This window comes from Sphaerodactylus townsendi, linkage group LG07 (assembly GCF_021028975.2).
Source record: "Sphaerodactylus townsendi isolate TG3544 linkage group LG07, MPM_Stown_v2.3, whole genome shotgun sequence".
NCBI lineage: Eukaryota > Metazoa > Chordata > Lepidosauria > Squamata > Sphaerodactylidae > Sphaerodactylus > Sphaerodactylus townsendi.
This window is the reverse complement of record NC_059431.1, coordinates 53,595,034-53,611,370: the sequence shown is the minus strand read 5'-3', so window position 1 is coordinate 53,611,370 and position 16,337 is coordinate 53,595,034. Positions and strand designations below refer to the sequence as shown.

Here is a 16,337-nt window from a genome sequence, read left to right as displayed (position 1 = left end):
GCTGGAGAAGTGGGAGTGGTACTTGCATCTTAATACACAGGGATATAGTGGCTGAACAAGAAGGACTTGTCTTCTGGGCAAAAATAGTTATGAGCATTCTGGATAATCAAGTGCTGGGTAAGAAAAGGTTTTTCTGTGATTATGTATAAATGTTTTAGTGAATGGCTGATACTTAATTTGAACACCTGTGGCTATCAAACAATTCCTTCACATAGTTCTATTTTGTAGCCTTATAACAGGAAAGAAAATTACCGCAGTTTGTAGATTAAAATTGGGGGTGGGGTGAATGCGTCCAGTTTTTCTCTCTTTTTTGGGAATAAGTATAGTGAAAGACAACGTTTTACTCAAAATATGTAGTATGAAAATTTGTAAGACAGTCTGTAGCATTAATTATAATTCTTGTGTGTACTGAAGACATATAGAACATTGTTTTTTATTTAAATTTTGGCTACTATTACTAGGCTTTAATGTGCTTAATGATAATACACTATTAAAGAGTTCAATGTTTTCAATGTTATGAAATTTAACTTAATATTCAGATATGCTAATGACCACATGAGAGTGTTTCTGTCCAAATGATATATCTTTTCTTTACTACAGAATTTGTTTTCTGCCTTCAGGCCAGCCTGATCTTGTCAGGTCACAGAAGCTAAGCAGGGTCGGCCTTGGCAGGTATTTGGATAGGAGACCTCCAAGTGCAGAGTTATAACATGAAGACAGACAGTGGCAAACCACCTCTAACTCTTATCTTGAAACCCCCCTGGGGGCACCATAAGTCAGATTCCAAAATTTTTCAAATTCCAAAAATTAAATGCAGGTGATATGGTAATATAGGGTACAGCACTTCGCAAATTTTTCTCAAGTATCGGGTATACTTATAATTTTAAGTTCCATATATGTGCTAATACATTGTTATGTACTAAGTATAATTGATGTGTTTTACATTATTAAATACGTTTTTTTAATTTCAGGTTTGACAGAAAAGTATTACATAAAATTGCACATTTTCCCAAAATTCTCTGCCACTCCCAAAAAACAGTTTTTCATGTGGCTTCAGGATTTCCAGAAGTTTTATATCTCTATGCCAGTTGGTATGAAGGAAGAAGAAGAATTGTTTTCGGGGGATCCCAGCCACAGATCTATACCTAGAAGTGAAATTGCTTCATTAATTATGTAGGCTTCTTGGTGTCTTCTAGTTGAAGTGCTGCCTTTCCAATTCTAGTTATGCTGGTGGGGAAGATTCCATTTAGACAGGCCCTGATAAAACAACATTGGGAGGGTTGGCAATAGGAATTAATCATTAAGATGGGGAGATTCTGTATAATACAAATCATTTTTATTACTATTTAAGCTGTTTTGGGGAGTGATAGAATGGTCTATGTTCATCAATGAGATTTTGATGTTTATCTTAGAGAGTTTTCGTTATATTAGAGTTCTCTTAAATTTAGAGGTTGCAACAAATATTAAAATAGAAGACAACTAAGATGCACACCTGTTTTAGCATTATGAGCATTTAAATTTTAATTTTTGCATGAAAATTAATTTATGTTTATAACTCACCTAAGTGTTTAAAAATAAGCTTTTAATATGTTGAGAATTCCATTTTTTACCCCAGCTTTCATTTATTTGCAGCAATGGGTCAGGAAGCCGGGAAGCCCACATGGCCAAAACCGGCAGGAGGATATCAGACCATTACTGGTAGAAGATACGGAAGAAGGCATGCCTATGTCAGTTTTAGACCATCTCTGACAAATCTGGAGAGAAATTCAAGCCAACATGATGGAGAGTGTGAAGGATTAGAGCTAGATGATGTTCAAAAAGAAAATTCTTTGTGTGAGTGTTACCGCATTGTAAAGTGAAATTTTCTTCATGGAAATTTGAAATAATTTGCTGTTGATTGGTATTACTGAATTTTTTTATTGTTGTATATATGTGATGCTGCTGCTACTCAACCATAGCAAAATTGTATTTTTATGGCTGCAGCATGTATATTACCTTCATGGAACAGTTTTTCCATATCACTTTCTGTTCCTGTAGCCCCTTATGACCCATACCAAGGATGTAAGTAAGGGGGGAGGTTCTCGGGTTCAACCCCACATTGCATGTCCGAAGCTCCGCGCCCCATTTGTGTGTTTTTTGTATTTTTTACTGTTTTTTGGTTTTTGGCCTGCAGGGGGTTCATGTTTAAGGCGAGCAACACCTAAATTTCAGGATTTGTTGGGAGATTCTCCTGATGATATTATCTAGGTTTGGTGAGGTTTGGTTCAGGGGGTCCAAAGTTATGGACTCCCATAGTGGGTGCCCCATCTCCCATTGTTTCCAATGGGAGCTAATAGAAGATGGGAGCTACACCTTTGAGGGTCCATAACCTTGGACCCCCTGAACCAAACTTCACCAAACTTGAGTGGTATCATCAGGAGAGTCTCCTAAAGATACCCTGAAAGTTTGGTGCTGCTAGCTGAACAATTGCACTGGTGACAGAAGGCACCCTCCAAATTTCCCCAGATTCTCCTTTTAAATCCACCCCCTTCGGCATGGATTTAAAGGGAGAATTTGAGGTCCCCAGTTTAAACATTGAATGTGATGCTGTTTCAGGGTGGGGGAGAATCCACCCCAAAACAGCATCTCTTTCAATGTTGTTCTAACTGGGGACCCCAGATTCTCCCTTTAAGGTGGATTTAAAAGGAGAATTTGGGCTCTCTAGTTTAAACACCATTGAAAGTGATGCTGTTTAGGGTGGATTCAAGCATCACAGTGGCCGCTCATGGGGGGGGCACAAAACTCAGATTTTGCACCAGGCTCCATTTTCCCGAGCTATGCCTCTGCCCAGAGGGGAAGGCAGAAGGGGCTGCCAGCTGGGGGGGGGGGCTGGGCAGGACTGGGCAGGAGAGTCTGCCGTCCCTGGCCTCGGAGAGCTGCCTTTATAAGCACTGAGGCCGGGGGTGGGGCTTGGGGAGGCGTGGCCATGCACCCAGGGGCGGTTGGGGGCCTGGCCCCACCCCCTGAATCCTCCCCATTAAAAATCTATACCTACATCCCTGACCCATACAAAGATCAGTTCTGAGCTTGTTGGATCTGTACAGAAGACTATCTATGTAGGTTTGGGGCTGGGGTTGGTGCAAGGAAGGAAAAGTTTGTGAAATGGTTCCTCCTGTCTCTTCCAACTGTACAATTCTACTGAGGAAAGGGCTAAATTTCATTCACTTATTCCTTCAGCCCATTAACCCACGTGTTCCTCTTCATGGATCCTGCTGTACCAGCAATGGACATGGGAAAACGCTTCAAGCCTTCCATGAAAAATTAGTCGTCACATACCAATATTATTGGGAAAGCCAAAAAGCTGTAACTTGCATCCATTTACTGCACTTCTTTTCTAGAAGATAGTATTGCCAACAAAACCTTGATTATAATTAAATATATAGCAACTTTATTATAATTAAATATACATTTTTTCTGTGCTTTTTAACATGAATAGTAATGGTGAAACATTCATTTGTTTCTTAAAGCAAAAACATCTTCTTAACCTGGTCATACTATGTACTTGGATGGGGCTTTCCTTTCAGGGACATTCTTATCAAAGACAGCAATTTAATTTTGTGTGATGACTTGGCATTATAAAATCATAATAATAGTAAAATACTATATAATGATCTTACAGTGAACTGTCCTCTTGTCATCTAAGTGTGAGGTGTATCAGCATCTACAACTATGCAGTGTGACAAAAGCCCAGGTAATGTTAGGGTTAAACTGAAGTGCTTCTAAACTAGAAATAAACTCAAGAGTTTCTCTTGCTGTTATGCAGTGTTGATGTATTTATCTAAATAATGTTTCCCAGTTGTGCATCTGAAAATTCATCAAATAAAAAGATGCACATCTCACATGAGTATGTAATGACAAAGTTATAACAAATCTACCCTTTTCAACATATGCTTTTTTTTACACTTTTTATATGAAGGTTCCAGTCCACTGGCTCAAGTTTGTTCTGCTTTGACAGATGTACCATTGTCAGCAACTGTTGGATCAGAAGGTCCTCTTGTTCAACCCGAATTGAGCCAAGCACTCAAAACAGATACTGCTTCATGTTTACCAGGATCTTACTGTTTAGGAGACAACTCAGCTGTGAGCACCAGTGTGAATTCTGATGACACTTTTGACAATTGTGCAGAGTATACTTCTGCAGAGCATAACAACATGAACGGCCAGAATGGCATTGCTTTTGTAAACATTGACTCTTATGAGCCTGATAGCAGTGATGGTGAAGAAGAAGGTGGCCAAACAAATCTGTCCTTAGGAAAAGAAGAAGCAGGAATATTTCAAGAGACGCTGGAAAGTGTGCTTTCTGAGTTGGAAAAAGAAGTAGATTCCCTCAGTGACCTACAGTCACATTTGTCGGAATTGACTCATAATGCTTCAAGCAACAGCTTTGAAGATCTAAGACCAGTGCCTTTCAAGAGACTTTCTAGCATAGAATTTGATAATACTCACCAAACTAAGACACTTCTAAAAACACCCAGTGAAGACAATTCACTAATAAAAAATAATTTTAGCACCATTTGTGACCTGGAACAGCAAAAAAATACGGCTGAGCCTACAGTTAGGACACCAGTAGGAATTTATAACGACTTGAGTACTAATCATGGAAAAGTGGACCAAGGTAATTCATCTGAATTGGTAGTAAGACCTAAAATTCGAAAGCAAAATTCTGTGAGCCATTTGGATAAGAAGCAACCATTTACAAATGATGAGGAAGAAAAAAGCAGTTCTAGGAGATGGAATGAGAATGTCGATGTCCAGCAACACAGTACAGAACGTGTTTTGAAACACAACAAAGAAAAAATCAATTCTAGTATGTTTTTTGACCCAAGAGATTATGAAACTGTTCAAAAGAAAACAAAAAGTGAACTAAGGAAACAAAATATCACTCCCCAAGACAACAAAAGTAAAGTAGACGATAATGCTTTCTGGGATGAATTTGAAGACTGTGGAAGGAATCTATCTAGCTCCAACAAAGATGAAGACAGGTAAGAGTTTTATGTACACTTAAGTTTAACTCTTCTATAGGTATGACTAAGTGCTTGGATAAATATATCAATATCAAATTGTTAGAATACAATGTAAAAGGAAACTATCATGGTCCAACTCAGTGGCAGTGAGGACTCCTTGAAGAAGGCCCTCCTTGGAGGAGGAGGACCCCTGTGCAGCTAGCCCACAGCTGGCAGTATACGATCAGCAGATAGATCAGGCAGTCCCAGAGGAACAGCCAACAGTTAGCTCAGTGGCACTTGCAACACCTAACTTCGAGGCAGTCAGGGCAGACCAGCCCCCTGGCCCTAGCTCTCCAGGGTCTCCTGTGGAAAGAGACTCCCAGGGTCTCTCAGCCCACAGAAAGAGACTGAGGTCAGAACTTCTGGCACAAAGATGAAGTGCACACCTGGCTTCTCAGAGCAATCTACAGGCCGACAGCGAAGATGAATTTTCATAGGATGGTTCCTGAATGGCAGGCCATATGTGTGAGTTCTTTGTGTGTGGCTATACAGCCTCCTAGGAAAGGGTTCCTGGGCATGGACACAACTCCAGCTCAACTAACGGTGAACCTGCTGACCCCATCTTGATTGATTTCTGGAACTTTGATTTGTTTGTTTGTTCGAATAAATTTCAGGGTGGGACAGAAATCTACTAAACCTTTGATCCTTGCACTGCATTACTGGCTTCTTTAAATTCTCTGGCTTCCCTGACCTGGATTGTTTGACTACACTTGTGGAATTCCCTCTGATTGCTGCTACTTGAAAATTGACAGAGAGATGCTGTAACCTGATACCGGCAGTTAGCAGGCAGCCAGAACTGAAACAAATTGGAAGCCAGTGTAAGTGGACCAAGACTGGAGTGATAGGGTCCTTTTGACCCACTCCAGTCAGCATTCTGGCTGCAGCATTCTTTACCAATTGAAGTTTTTGGACACTTCTCAAGGGCAGCCCCATGTAGAGTACATTGCAGTAATCTGATCTAGAAGTAACCTGGTCACTGTGGTGAACCAGTTCTTTTCTGTCCTGGAAAGGCATCAACTGGCTAACCAAACAAAGCAGGTAAAAGGCACAGCTGTTTCCTTCTGATCCAACAGTAGGTCTTGGTCCAAGAGCACCCCCTGTTCTGGACCTGTTCTTGAAATGAGAATGCAAGTCCGTTCGGAACAGGTGTCACCTTACATCCCTGCTGAGATGATCTCTGTGCAAGGAGGAGGGGATATTATTTGCAACTTGTGCAAAGCCCTGACTTTATATCCCAATATTACTTTTAAATACATTTCAGAACTATATTTCTGTTGATAAAAATACTTCATTGGAGACTGTATCAATACAAATTTTTTTTGTTCTTTACTTGCATTTTATGATGTTTATTAGGGTTCCCCTATTAGGTGTGTGCTTTATTGCCTTTCATTAAAGATCATCTGCTAACAAACCAAACAATTTTCCTTTTCTGTGATATATTTTGCTACCTTAAATACTGTCTGAATATCCCCAAAGCACTTGAGAACTGTGTAAGACATTATCTCCATATGATAGAAGAAGAATTGAGTTACAGAGGTAAAATAAGTCAGAAAGGAAATCTAAAGCAGATGATGACAGTAAAAAATCTTTTCTCTGGTGGCCTGTTCAGATAGACAAGATATACCGGTAATATGTTTATAAATTATTTACCTGGCTTTCTGTAGTTTTACTGTTAGTGCACTTATTGGAATCACAAAGACTACTCGATTTAAGCTTGAAGTTAAATATCTAAATAGACACAAAGGAAAAATTAGGATTGTACTTTATCTGAGTGTATCTGAAATTTTACGGGGGAGAAGAAGAAAACTTCAACTTCTAACCTCTTCCACATTACTTCATCCATTCATTTCCCAAATATCACTCCCTTTAAAAAAGAAACAGATCTGAAATCTAGCTTTGAGGGCAGGGGGCTGGCTTGGGTAGTGGGCAGAAGGAAGTCATTTCATTGAAGTGGATTGTCTCCCACTCTTGCCCCCACTGCCTCCTTCCAACTGAATACCTTATCTTATTTTGTTAGGCATGCTCTTAACAGACTGAGTTTTAGGAAAGCAGCTACCCTGTTTCCCCAAAAATAAGACAGGATCTTATATTAATTTTTGCTCCAAAAGATGTGTTACGGCTTATTTTCAGGGGATGTCTTTTTTTCCCCCCATGATTTTGCGCCCCCCACATGACCAGTTCAGCTGTGTTGGGGAATCTGTAAATAGGGCTTATTTTTGGAGTAGGACTTATATTTCAAGCATCCTCCAAAAATCCTGAAAAATCATTCTAGGGCTTATTTTTGGGGTAGGGCTTATTTTCAGGGAAACGGGGTAGTATGGATGTGCAGTTTTTAAATTTTGCCTTTGGATATTAAACGGCACAAACTTTAAACTTTCTGATACGGACTACAATTCAGTTTGAGAGATTTGCAGGTACTGACCAATGTGCTGACTTCAGTTCTGAAAGGGAAATGCGGGGTGGAAAGAGTTTGTAGTATCTGGTGGATTGTTGAATAGTAATTGATTCGATTCTGGTTTTCAGTTCTGGTGCTTTTGGTAACCAAAACACATCTAAACCACCAGGATACATACAAATATAACTGCATTTCCTCCTTTTCCCCACCACCTAACTTCACTCTGGTTTCTGAAATGAATCGCACACATTCAAACCACCAAGACACATACAAATACAGTTGCAAACGAACTCTTAATTGCAGTTGCAAATGAGCAGACATAACTGAATAAACATGCAAATATTTCTCCCACCTGAGAGATGGACAAAACAGATACCCAACTGCATAAATTATTTTACCCTGTGCCACAGAGGGAGACACATTTTACCATGCCACGCCTCTGAAGATGCTAGCCATAGATGCAGGTGAAATGTTAAAAGCTAAAACTGTCAGACCCCGGGCACGCAGTCCAGTAAACCCATATCAGCTAACATACTCAGTGCAGGTTTTTTTAGCTGATGTACTGTTATAACAAATAGGTATTTTTAACAGTTATAATATTATAATGAGTAGAGTGTGCTACAGCTTCATAATCTTAAGATATAGACAGCATGACAGTGGAAAACTGACAACCCAGGTTGACTGAAAACGACTGAGCAATGTCAATCCAGTGCTTCCAGGTGGAATCTTTTGAATCTATACAACTCTTTAATAAAAGAATGGCCATGTTACATCATCAGTGCAACACAAAGTTGTCAAAGGAAATAAAAGTATCCATAATGGTTCTCTAATTTGGCAATCTTCCTACTTGGTTCTTAAGTATTTCCTTGGTGCTACTGGAGTATGTGTTGCAGAGTGTAGTTAGGAAGAGGACTTGGTGTTTAAATGTAATTATAATATGCTGGAACTTTGCAATGTTTTCTTAGAAATTGCTACACAATTGAGAGAAAGGAGAAGTAGTATTAGAAAATATGATGCAGAAGGGCATCCTTTTCAGAACAACCAAAAAACATTGATCTATTTAGAAGTGACTACGTTTAGAAAAGTGTGTTTAGACTCTTCTAAAGCAAGAGATTTAGGTGACCAACTGTGCAATCCCAAGCAGGTATACACAGACTCTTACAGAGAATATTCTTAGGATTGAACTGCAAACCAGGGCCGGAGCAAGGGGGAACTGCAGCTGGGGCACGCGTGTGCCCCGCGCCCCTGCCATGCCCCCACCTGCCCCTACCCCACCCTGTAATGCCCCGGGAACGCCATGCCATGCCCCTGCACCAGTGTCCCCCCCATCCCCTTGGTGCTACGCCACTGCTGCAAACCATCTAATTATTTCTGTCTGAAGTTTATTCAGAAACTGCTAAATTGGTATCCAGTTACATACAAGTCAAGTCAATTAGTATTTATTGTTTGAGCCATTGGCTATAACATCCAAAAATACATACAGTTAAAACATTCAGATAGTTACATACATGGATGAGTACACACACACACACACACACACACACACACACACACACACACATAATGGTGAATATGTATGTTCTATAAAGCTGACTTCATTTTGAGGTTTTGTTTAACTACTGTAATGGGAGTATGTGCTCTTTCACAACAAAGAACAGATGGAAGTATTTCATCACATTTCATCATATTTATCTTCTATGTTGCTGGAGCAATTGGAGATACCCCACAGTGCCAGAAAACCTGCTGGAATGCAGCTTTTAACAAAGGAGCCATGAACATATGGTTGAAGGGAAGTTGTTCACATTGTCTGTCCCTTAATGTAGTTGGGAAGTTGCTGCTTAATATCTTAAGATAGGCTTTTTAAGTGGGCTTGGATGCTTCTGGAATCAATTAAATTGGACCTGCCTTATTCGTAAAAATTTCTGGTGAAAACCAAATATTTGTAAGGGGAAAGCATACACTAAAATATGAATGACCATGCAAGTGTCTGTGACAGTCTGCTGGCAAGCTGCTTCATATATTAAAAGTAAAATGCATGTTTTGTGGCAATTCAGATGAGATGAACTGTTAATCTTCTATGTCAGAAATAAATATTGGCTAGTTAAGTAGCTCTTAATTTGATTAAACTGCCCTCTTAGAACTTTTAAAAGCAGGTTGTTGGTATTTTTCCTTTAACAGAGGTGCATATGAAGAATACTGCTTTCATTTGTAAATTACAAAGGGTTGGATCTACCAGCTTTTTTGGTATTATGAAAGAGAGAGGTGTCAATTTTGACTTTTATAAAGTTTATATGAGAGATCATGGGATCCTGTGGACAAAAGCTGCTCTGGATGGGGGCTACACAGGTGAGGGAATTGGGCAAGACCACCCCTTCTCCCTCTTGTGCAAGTGAAAAAGCAACTCCAACTAAGGCAGTACTTCACAGACAGAGGTATTTTGCCCAAAATCCTGTTATGTGCCACTTGAGTTTGGTAGTGAAGATTTTATATATTGTTATTTAAAATAAATTTTGCTTTTGACAGAACTGTGCTCAAAATATTAAAATTGATAACAAATCACTTGACATCTTATATACAAATGGGGTGTTTCAAATTGCAGCTCAGAATGCAGTGATGGTGAATGGTCTGCATTTCTGCCATCCTATTTTGCTGTGGCCATGAAAGATCAGTCTTCCAGTGATGAGAGCTGGGAGACACTTCCAGGAAAAGAGGAACAGGAACCTGAGGTGCAGAGTGACAGCAGTGGTGTGGAAGAGGAACATAATGAGTTTGGTTTCCAATCAGGGTATGTCTTCCTATTTCAGACACTGAACTGTGCTTATCAGCAAATACTTAAAAGTACAGGATTATGCCCTCCATTCTGTCATAGTCATAGAACCACACCTCTTGACATGGAGAGTGCTCAGTGTTTTAGATGGTAAACTCATATAACTTAAACAACTCAACTGTTTTCTTCTTTTCTGGAGAAAGATCTTTACTTTCTTAATCTTTACTTTCTTAATTCTTAATCTTTTCTTTCAATACCAAACTGTAAGCCATGCAACTAGTCATTTTTTTCTGTTTACATTTTCTGTTTACATTTTCAATAGATACAAATCTGGAATAATTGCCTGGCTCTTTGTTATTTCCTTACTTCTTCTTTATGAGTTTGTGTGTAACTTAAGGCAACACTCTTGAGTCAGATCTTTCTAGGACTTATTCCATCTTGATTTTTAAAATGGCAAACTAATACAAGATACTATCTCGAGACTGGCATGCTTATCAGATAACTGTTGTTGATTGAGTGCTTATATAACTACAGCCAACTAGTCTATGTAGAGATGTAAAATTTCCAGAGATTTGGAAGCCTTGGGGAAAACCTGTGTCCCATTTTCTCCCCACAGAAATTTTGGGAGCAATGAAATACGTACATTTATAAATATATAAATACTTATCAAATCTAAACTTCTTTTGTTGCTTTAACGACATAAAATGTATCACATAACTTAGCATAGAAAATCAAGCCTTTTGACATATTTATGAAATCTAATTGCCTTTATTTACTACAAACAAAAAGAGACCTCTGAAAGCTGCTGCACACTGTGCTAGGTTTTTTGGACATTCTTATACACCACATATTTACACCACATATTTATATTTCAGGTTAAACGTTATGATAATTTTGAATACTGTTATCACATACACTATAGCATGTTAATTGTGGACAAAATTAGTCACATTTAAACTATAAGCATATCCTTGAATTGTTTATGTTTACAGGATTTTTCCATAAAAACTTTTCATGCTATTAAGTTTGGATAAATAATCCCAGGCCTTAAAAAGCATTTCAGTCCTACCAAACAGAAAGTACTTCATTAGAGGGTTTTTCAGGTGCTTTCATTGGCAAAATAGGAAGATGAGTTCATGGGATGGGATTCCTCCTTAAAATTTCCAGGATTTTTAAAGGGGCCTTCATATCTCTAATTTGTTGAAGCCACAAATGCAGTTTGCTTTAACTCATATCTGTATGCTGGCTTTGGTATTCCAGGTCAAAATCTAAGAGATAACACTGTTTAGTGAACTATTCAATTATAAAGTATCCTTATCTTACATTGTAACATAATTACAATTTTTAAAACGTTAATTGCAAGGTTTCACAACAGCAGCTAACCTCTTTATGTAATTACCATCAGTATCAATATTTGTTCATTATCAAAGTATGCTTTGCTTATTCTTAATAAAAATGGTTTTAAAAGATTGAAACATTTTAACCCATATTTGATTGGCCAGTTGACAGGTTATTTACTATTGTTGACATATTCAAGAGTAATATCCTCAGTGGTGTCTTTACTTGCAGTAATCTGCCTTGGCAGTGTTAGCAATTGTCTGACTTGCTGATCTCCCAGTCTGTGTCCAGTATAACTCTCACAGGGAATAAAGGAACTAACCCAACAATCCCTCCCACACTTTGAGAAAACATGAGTATGTGAAATAGTATTTCTCACAACTCTGGTGCATCATGATGTTCTCCCATGCCACAAAAAAGGCATGCCACAAAAAATCTCCCATGCAAGATTCTGTAACCCATGTTTGTTCCCTTTTAGGTTAGGGCAGTTAGCAGGAACAAACCCAGCAATATGAGAGGTTCAGGCTGCAAGATCTCCCCCAAAGTTCATGGGTTTTTATCCTCTTTAGAAAGCCACAGGAGACCAGAATTAGAAGTATAAAAATAATAAATAAAAATAATAAAAGTACACACACATCTTTGGCAAAATACACACGAACACACAGAATTTGAAGAAGCCTAAGATTTTGAAAGAGGTGAAGGGTAGATGGGAAGAGTTGAGGTCATTTCATAAGGGGTAATAATTACCTGATCGAGGAAAAGGAAGTCCAATGCTAGCGTTGGATGAGAGAAGAAAAGGGTGATGTCTAGCACACAGTGCAACCAAACCAAAGACAGTTCAGAAAACATTGGGTGAAAGGTTGCTGTTTGGGTAGACTAGATATAGGAAAAATCGACCCTCTGACTATGCTAAGAAAGCCATTCTTTCTACACAAAGCAGAGTTCCTGTTCTCAGGAGAGGACGATACAATGGATGATGACTTGATGAGTCAAAGCCAGGGAGCATCCAGCTTTTAATTACCGTATATACTCGTGTATAAGTCGACCCGCATATAAGTCGAGGCACCTAATTTTACCACAAAAAACTGGGAAAACTTATTGACTCACGTATAAGTCGAGGGTGGGAAATGCAGCATCAATTGAGGCATCAGTAGGTTAAATGTTTTTGAATATTTATTTCAAAGAAAAACAGTAAACTGGCTCTGTAAGTAGAAAAGAGGGTCAACAAGAACAATATGGTATCAACAATAACTTTAAAAGTACAAAAACCTTAGCTCAACCAGCAACCAAGCTAAAACACAAGAGTTAAAATCCTTCAAAGGCCTGGATTCCTCATCATCATCTGTACATGTCCAAATGTAACCCAACGTAGATTTTAAGCGGGATATTATCAGAAATGGAAAATCTATTATTAGCTTCCCATTGTAAACAATGGGGGGATGGGGGCATCCCTTTGGGGGGGTCCAATAATAACTTTGGATCCCCTGACCCAAACTTCACCAAACCTGGCTGATATCATAAAGAGACTCTCCTGATGAGACCAGCCAGGTTTGGTGAAGTTTGGTTCAGAGGGTCCAAAGTTATGGACCCTCAAAAGGGTAGCCCCAACTACTAATAGCTCCCATTGAAAACAATGGGGAATGGGGGCACCTCCTTTGGGGGTCCATAACTTTTGACCCCCTGAACCAGATTTTACCACACTTGGCTGGTATCATCAGGAGAGTCTTCTGAGGGTACCCTGAGATTTTGGTGCCACTAGTACAAAAACTGCACCCCCTGCTGGCCGGCAAAGTAAAAACACAAAAATTTTTAATGACCCGCATATAAGTCGAGGGGAGCTTTTTCAGCATTAAAAATGTGCTGAAAAATTCGACTTATACATGAGTATATACGGTAGATTTGTATAGAGTTGATGGAATTACAACTCCCGGATATTCCAATTCAGAGGAAGGTTGGATGGTCCTCTGGTAGTGGGGCAGAAAGTGTGTGATGGGATTTTTCTAGGTAAGCCTCAGGAAGGCTGATTGTGTTAAGACTGCCTCGTGTTAGCATATCCTTTGTGGGCTAGCGAGCAGGTGTGCCTTTTCCAGGGCTGTGACCACTTTCCCAGGGCTGTGGCTATTGTAATCCAAATGGAAATTCTTGAGGCTAGAGGCACAGCTGGCTGCTGTGAATACTGATGTGGGAACTGGGAATTTGTCCAGGCAAAGCTCCTCTGCTAGGGGTCAAAGTCCAGATTCAAGAACTGACACAGAGAGGTGTCCAATGGGAAGCATACCAGCATCTATCTTGGTCTGAACTGTCTATGGCACCTTTAGAAGTGACAAGGCACTATCTGGAAACATTCTCCCACTCCCATTGCTTGCCTGGCAATGTTTATTTTAGTAATCATGCCAGGTGTTTCCCAATCTTGTAGTACTGCTGGATCTTACCACAGTGAAGTGAAGATTCCTGTAATAATGACTCAGATTGTTTGGACAAGTTGTTTCTGATTGGCAAAATGCAGTCACAGCTTTCATTTTATTTGGTTTAGTTTTATTCAGGTACTGACTTGACACTGCAGTCATTTAATCTGGTAAGCATACTGAACCTCAGTTGCAACTTTTGGGACAGTCTAGATGTTTCCACAGTAAATTAACAAACCGAGGCTGCTTCTGTCCTGGGCATTGTTATTAATTAAAGACAGTGCTATGTGTGAGGGGTAAAACTATGCAGGCAAGGAAATAATTTCTTTTTTAAAACCCATAAAAATAGTAGTCCCTGCAATTTCTATTTTTATGTTAAATTAGAATTTTTGTTTTATTTTCAACAGAAAATGAGTACATTGTGGATATGAGTACATTATGGAGAATGAGTACATTATGAGTACATTATGGTGCATTTCCTGCTGGTGCAGGTATGAGCATTCAGACATGCAGTTCCTTTGTCTGCATTATCAAGTGATAACTCTCAACAAAACGACAGTTCTGAATTCATAGTTCAGCCCTTATTTCTGTCTGATTATAAGCTAGCTGTGATTGAAAATGATGTCATGGGTAGTTCCAGGCTAAATGTTCTGCTCACACATCACATATCTACCAGTGAAAGAGAATTTCCTGTCCCCTTCCCATTGCAGTCCACTGATCTTTCTGAAATGGTGCTGCTGGGGGACAGAAGACCCTCAGGAACACCATGAAAGCCAAACGGGGTATGCAGCAGGGAATTTTGTGGAAATTTCCTTACCCTTGTCAGTAGAAATCTTAATGTGGATCCAATCCTGTATCCCTTTTTTGTTACTAACACGGAAGGTGAGTTGATGAGATTAGAATCTAAATAGTGTAGGCAATAAGGACAATTACAGGAAAAATAAGTAGGAGCAGCACATCCATCCATGTAGTAATAATATTGTGCTAAATGAGGAGTAAATAAAATAGATTATTTTCCCTTTTTTGTCTAAATTCCTAATTTCCCTTTTTTGTCTAAACTCATTCTGTTCTAAAAGAGAAGATTGGCAATAATATTGGAAATATAGCAGTTTTTCTAAAATAGACAGATTTCACATTAAAAGCAAGACAGTTGAGGAAGCCCAAGTTTAATGACATAGGCACATATTAATCTTTTGTAGAAACCTTGTATTAGCCTTGAATGACAATGAAATTATGACAGTGCACCTATTCTTTGTGTTTTGTATAGATTTATTTGTTCATTTTCCATCTAGGAAATAAAACTTTCAGTTCAGAATACTAAAAGTACTAACTCGTAAAGAAAATAAAAACTGTAATGGAAAGGTATAAATGCTGGAGAGTTCATCTTATCTCCACTGTTACAGTGCTGGCTGTGCTTTTTTAACAGCGGTATTGAGAACAATGTTGTTGATTATGTAAATGTAAGAGAAAATAGAAGAAAAGCGAGGAAATTTTAGAAGGTTTGCTTGCTGTGCCAAATATCAAAATGAGAGGAAGACTCTGTAATTTAAGATACTCAAATTTGCTGCTACTGCTGCAAGGCATCTTCAGCAGAGTCCTCCATACCTGAGGTTTTTTTTTAATTAGCCTTTGTTACACTTGAGTGTATTAAGCATTCCTGTTTAAAGCTTTTCTTTGTGGCAGGTATTAAGTCTGTTTCATTAAAGATGACTGAAAGCACGTTGCACTATTTCCCTGATAAATTGGTCAGATTTTCTTAATATTAGTACTGGTTTATGCCTGTACACAAACAATTGTACGGTTCTTGAGTTCATTAATAGGGTTTGTAATTAGCTTGGCCTTTACATTGTCAATTGCTTTCTTAGTGTGAAAGAAGGAGGAATGGCCTGTCACAAATAGTGAGGTATTGTATGATTCATTTGAATACGTTGGATTTTTTCCTAAATTGGAAAAAATGTAGTTAAGACCATTAATTTTGTCCACCTACACAATGAAGCAATTGAAAGGGTAATTGTTTCTCTTGCTTTCTGAGACCTTTTTCAGTAAATCGTGACTTACAGAATGACTTGGAAAAGTAGTTTCTATGTGCTTGAATTTATGACATTGAAGTTTTAAGTAGCAGGTACCTTATATAATTCTCTTGTCTTCACACAAGAATACTATAAGGTTTTAAAATAGTTTGCTGTCAGTGTCTTATAAATAAAGAAAACAGGCTGATCAGCAAGCAAACAAAATGCATTTATTGCTAATTCAACCAGAAATTGGAGATTCATGCAGTTTTGTTGGTTTTCCGGGCTGTGTGGCCGTGGTCTGGTAGATCTTGTTCCTAATGTTTTGTCTGCATCTGTGGCTGGGATCTTCTGAGGTGTATCACAGAGAGAAGTCTG

The 16,337-nt window shown here is 38.7% G+C and overlaps 1 protein-coding gene across 5 annotated transcripts in view; it reads left to right on the top strand.

Moving 5' to 3' along the window:
- PJA2 (praja ring finger ubiquitin ligase 2) overlaps nt 1-16,337 on the top strand; it is a 62,773-nt gene that overhangs the window by 21,490 nt on the left and 24,946 nt on the right. For 3 of the 5 annotated variants that reach the window (XM_048503056.1, XM_048503059.1, XM_048503057.1), the window contains exons 3-5: nt 1,633-1,833; nt 3,956-5,021; nt 10,040-10,225. In XM_048503056.1, coding sequence (XP_048359013.1) covers nt 1,633-1,833; nt 3,956-5,021; nt 10,040-10,225 — 1,453 coding nt within the window. The remainder of the gene's footprint in view (nt 1-1,632; nt 1,834-3,955; nt 5,022-10,039; nt 10,226-16,337) is intronic. The other 2 variants (XM_048503060.1, XM_048503061.1) reach the window with 2 other exon arrangements.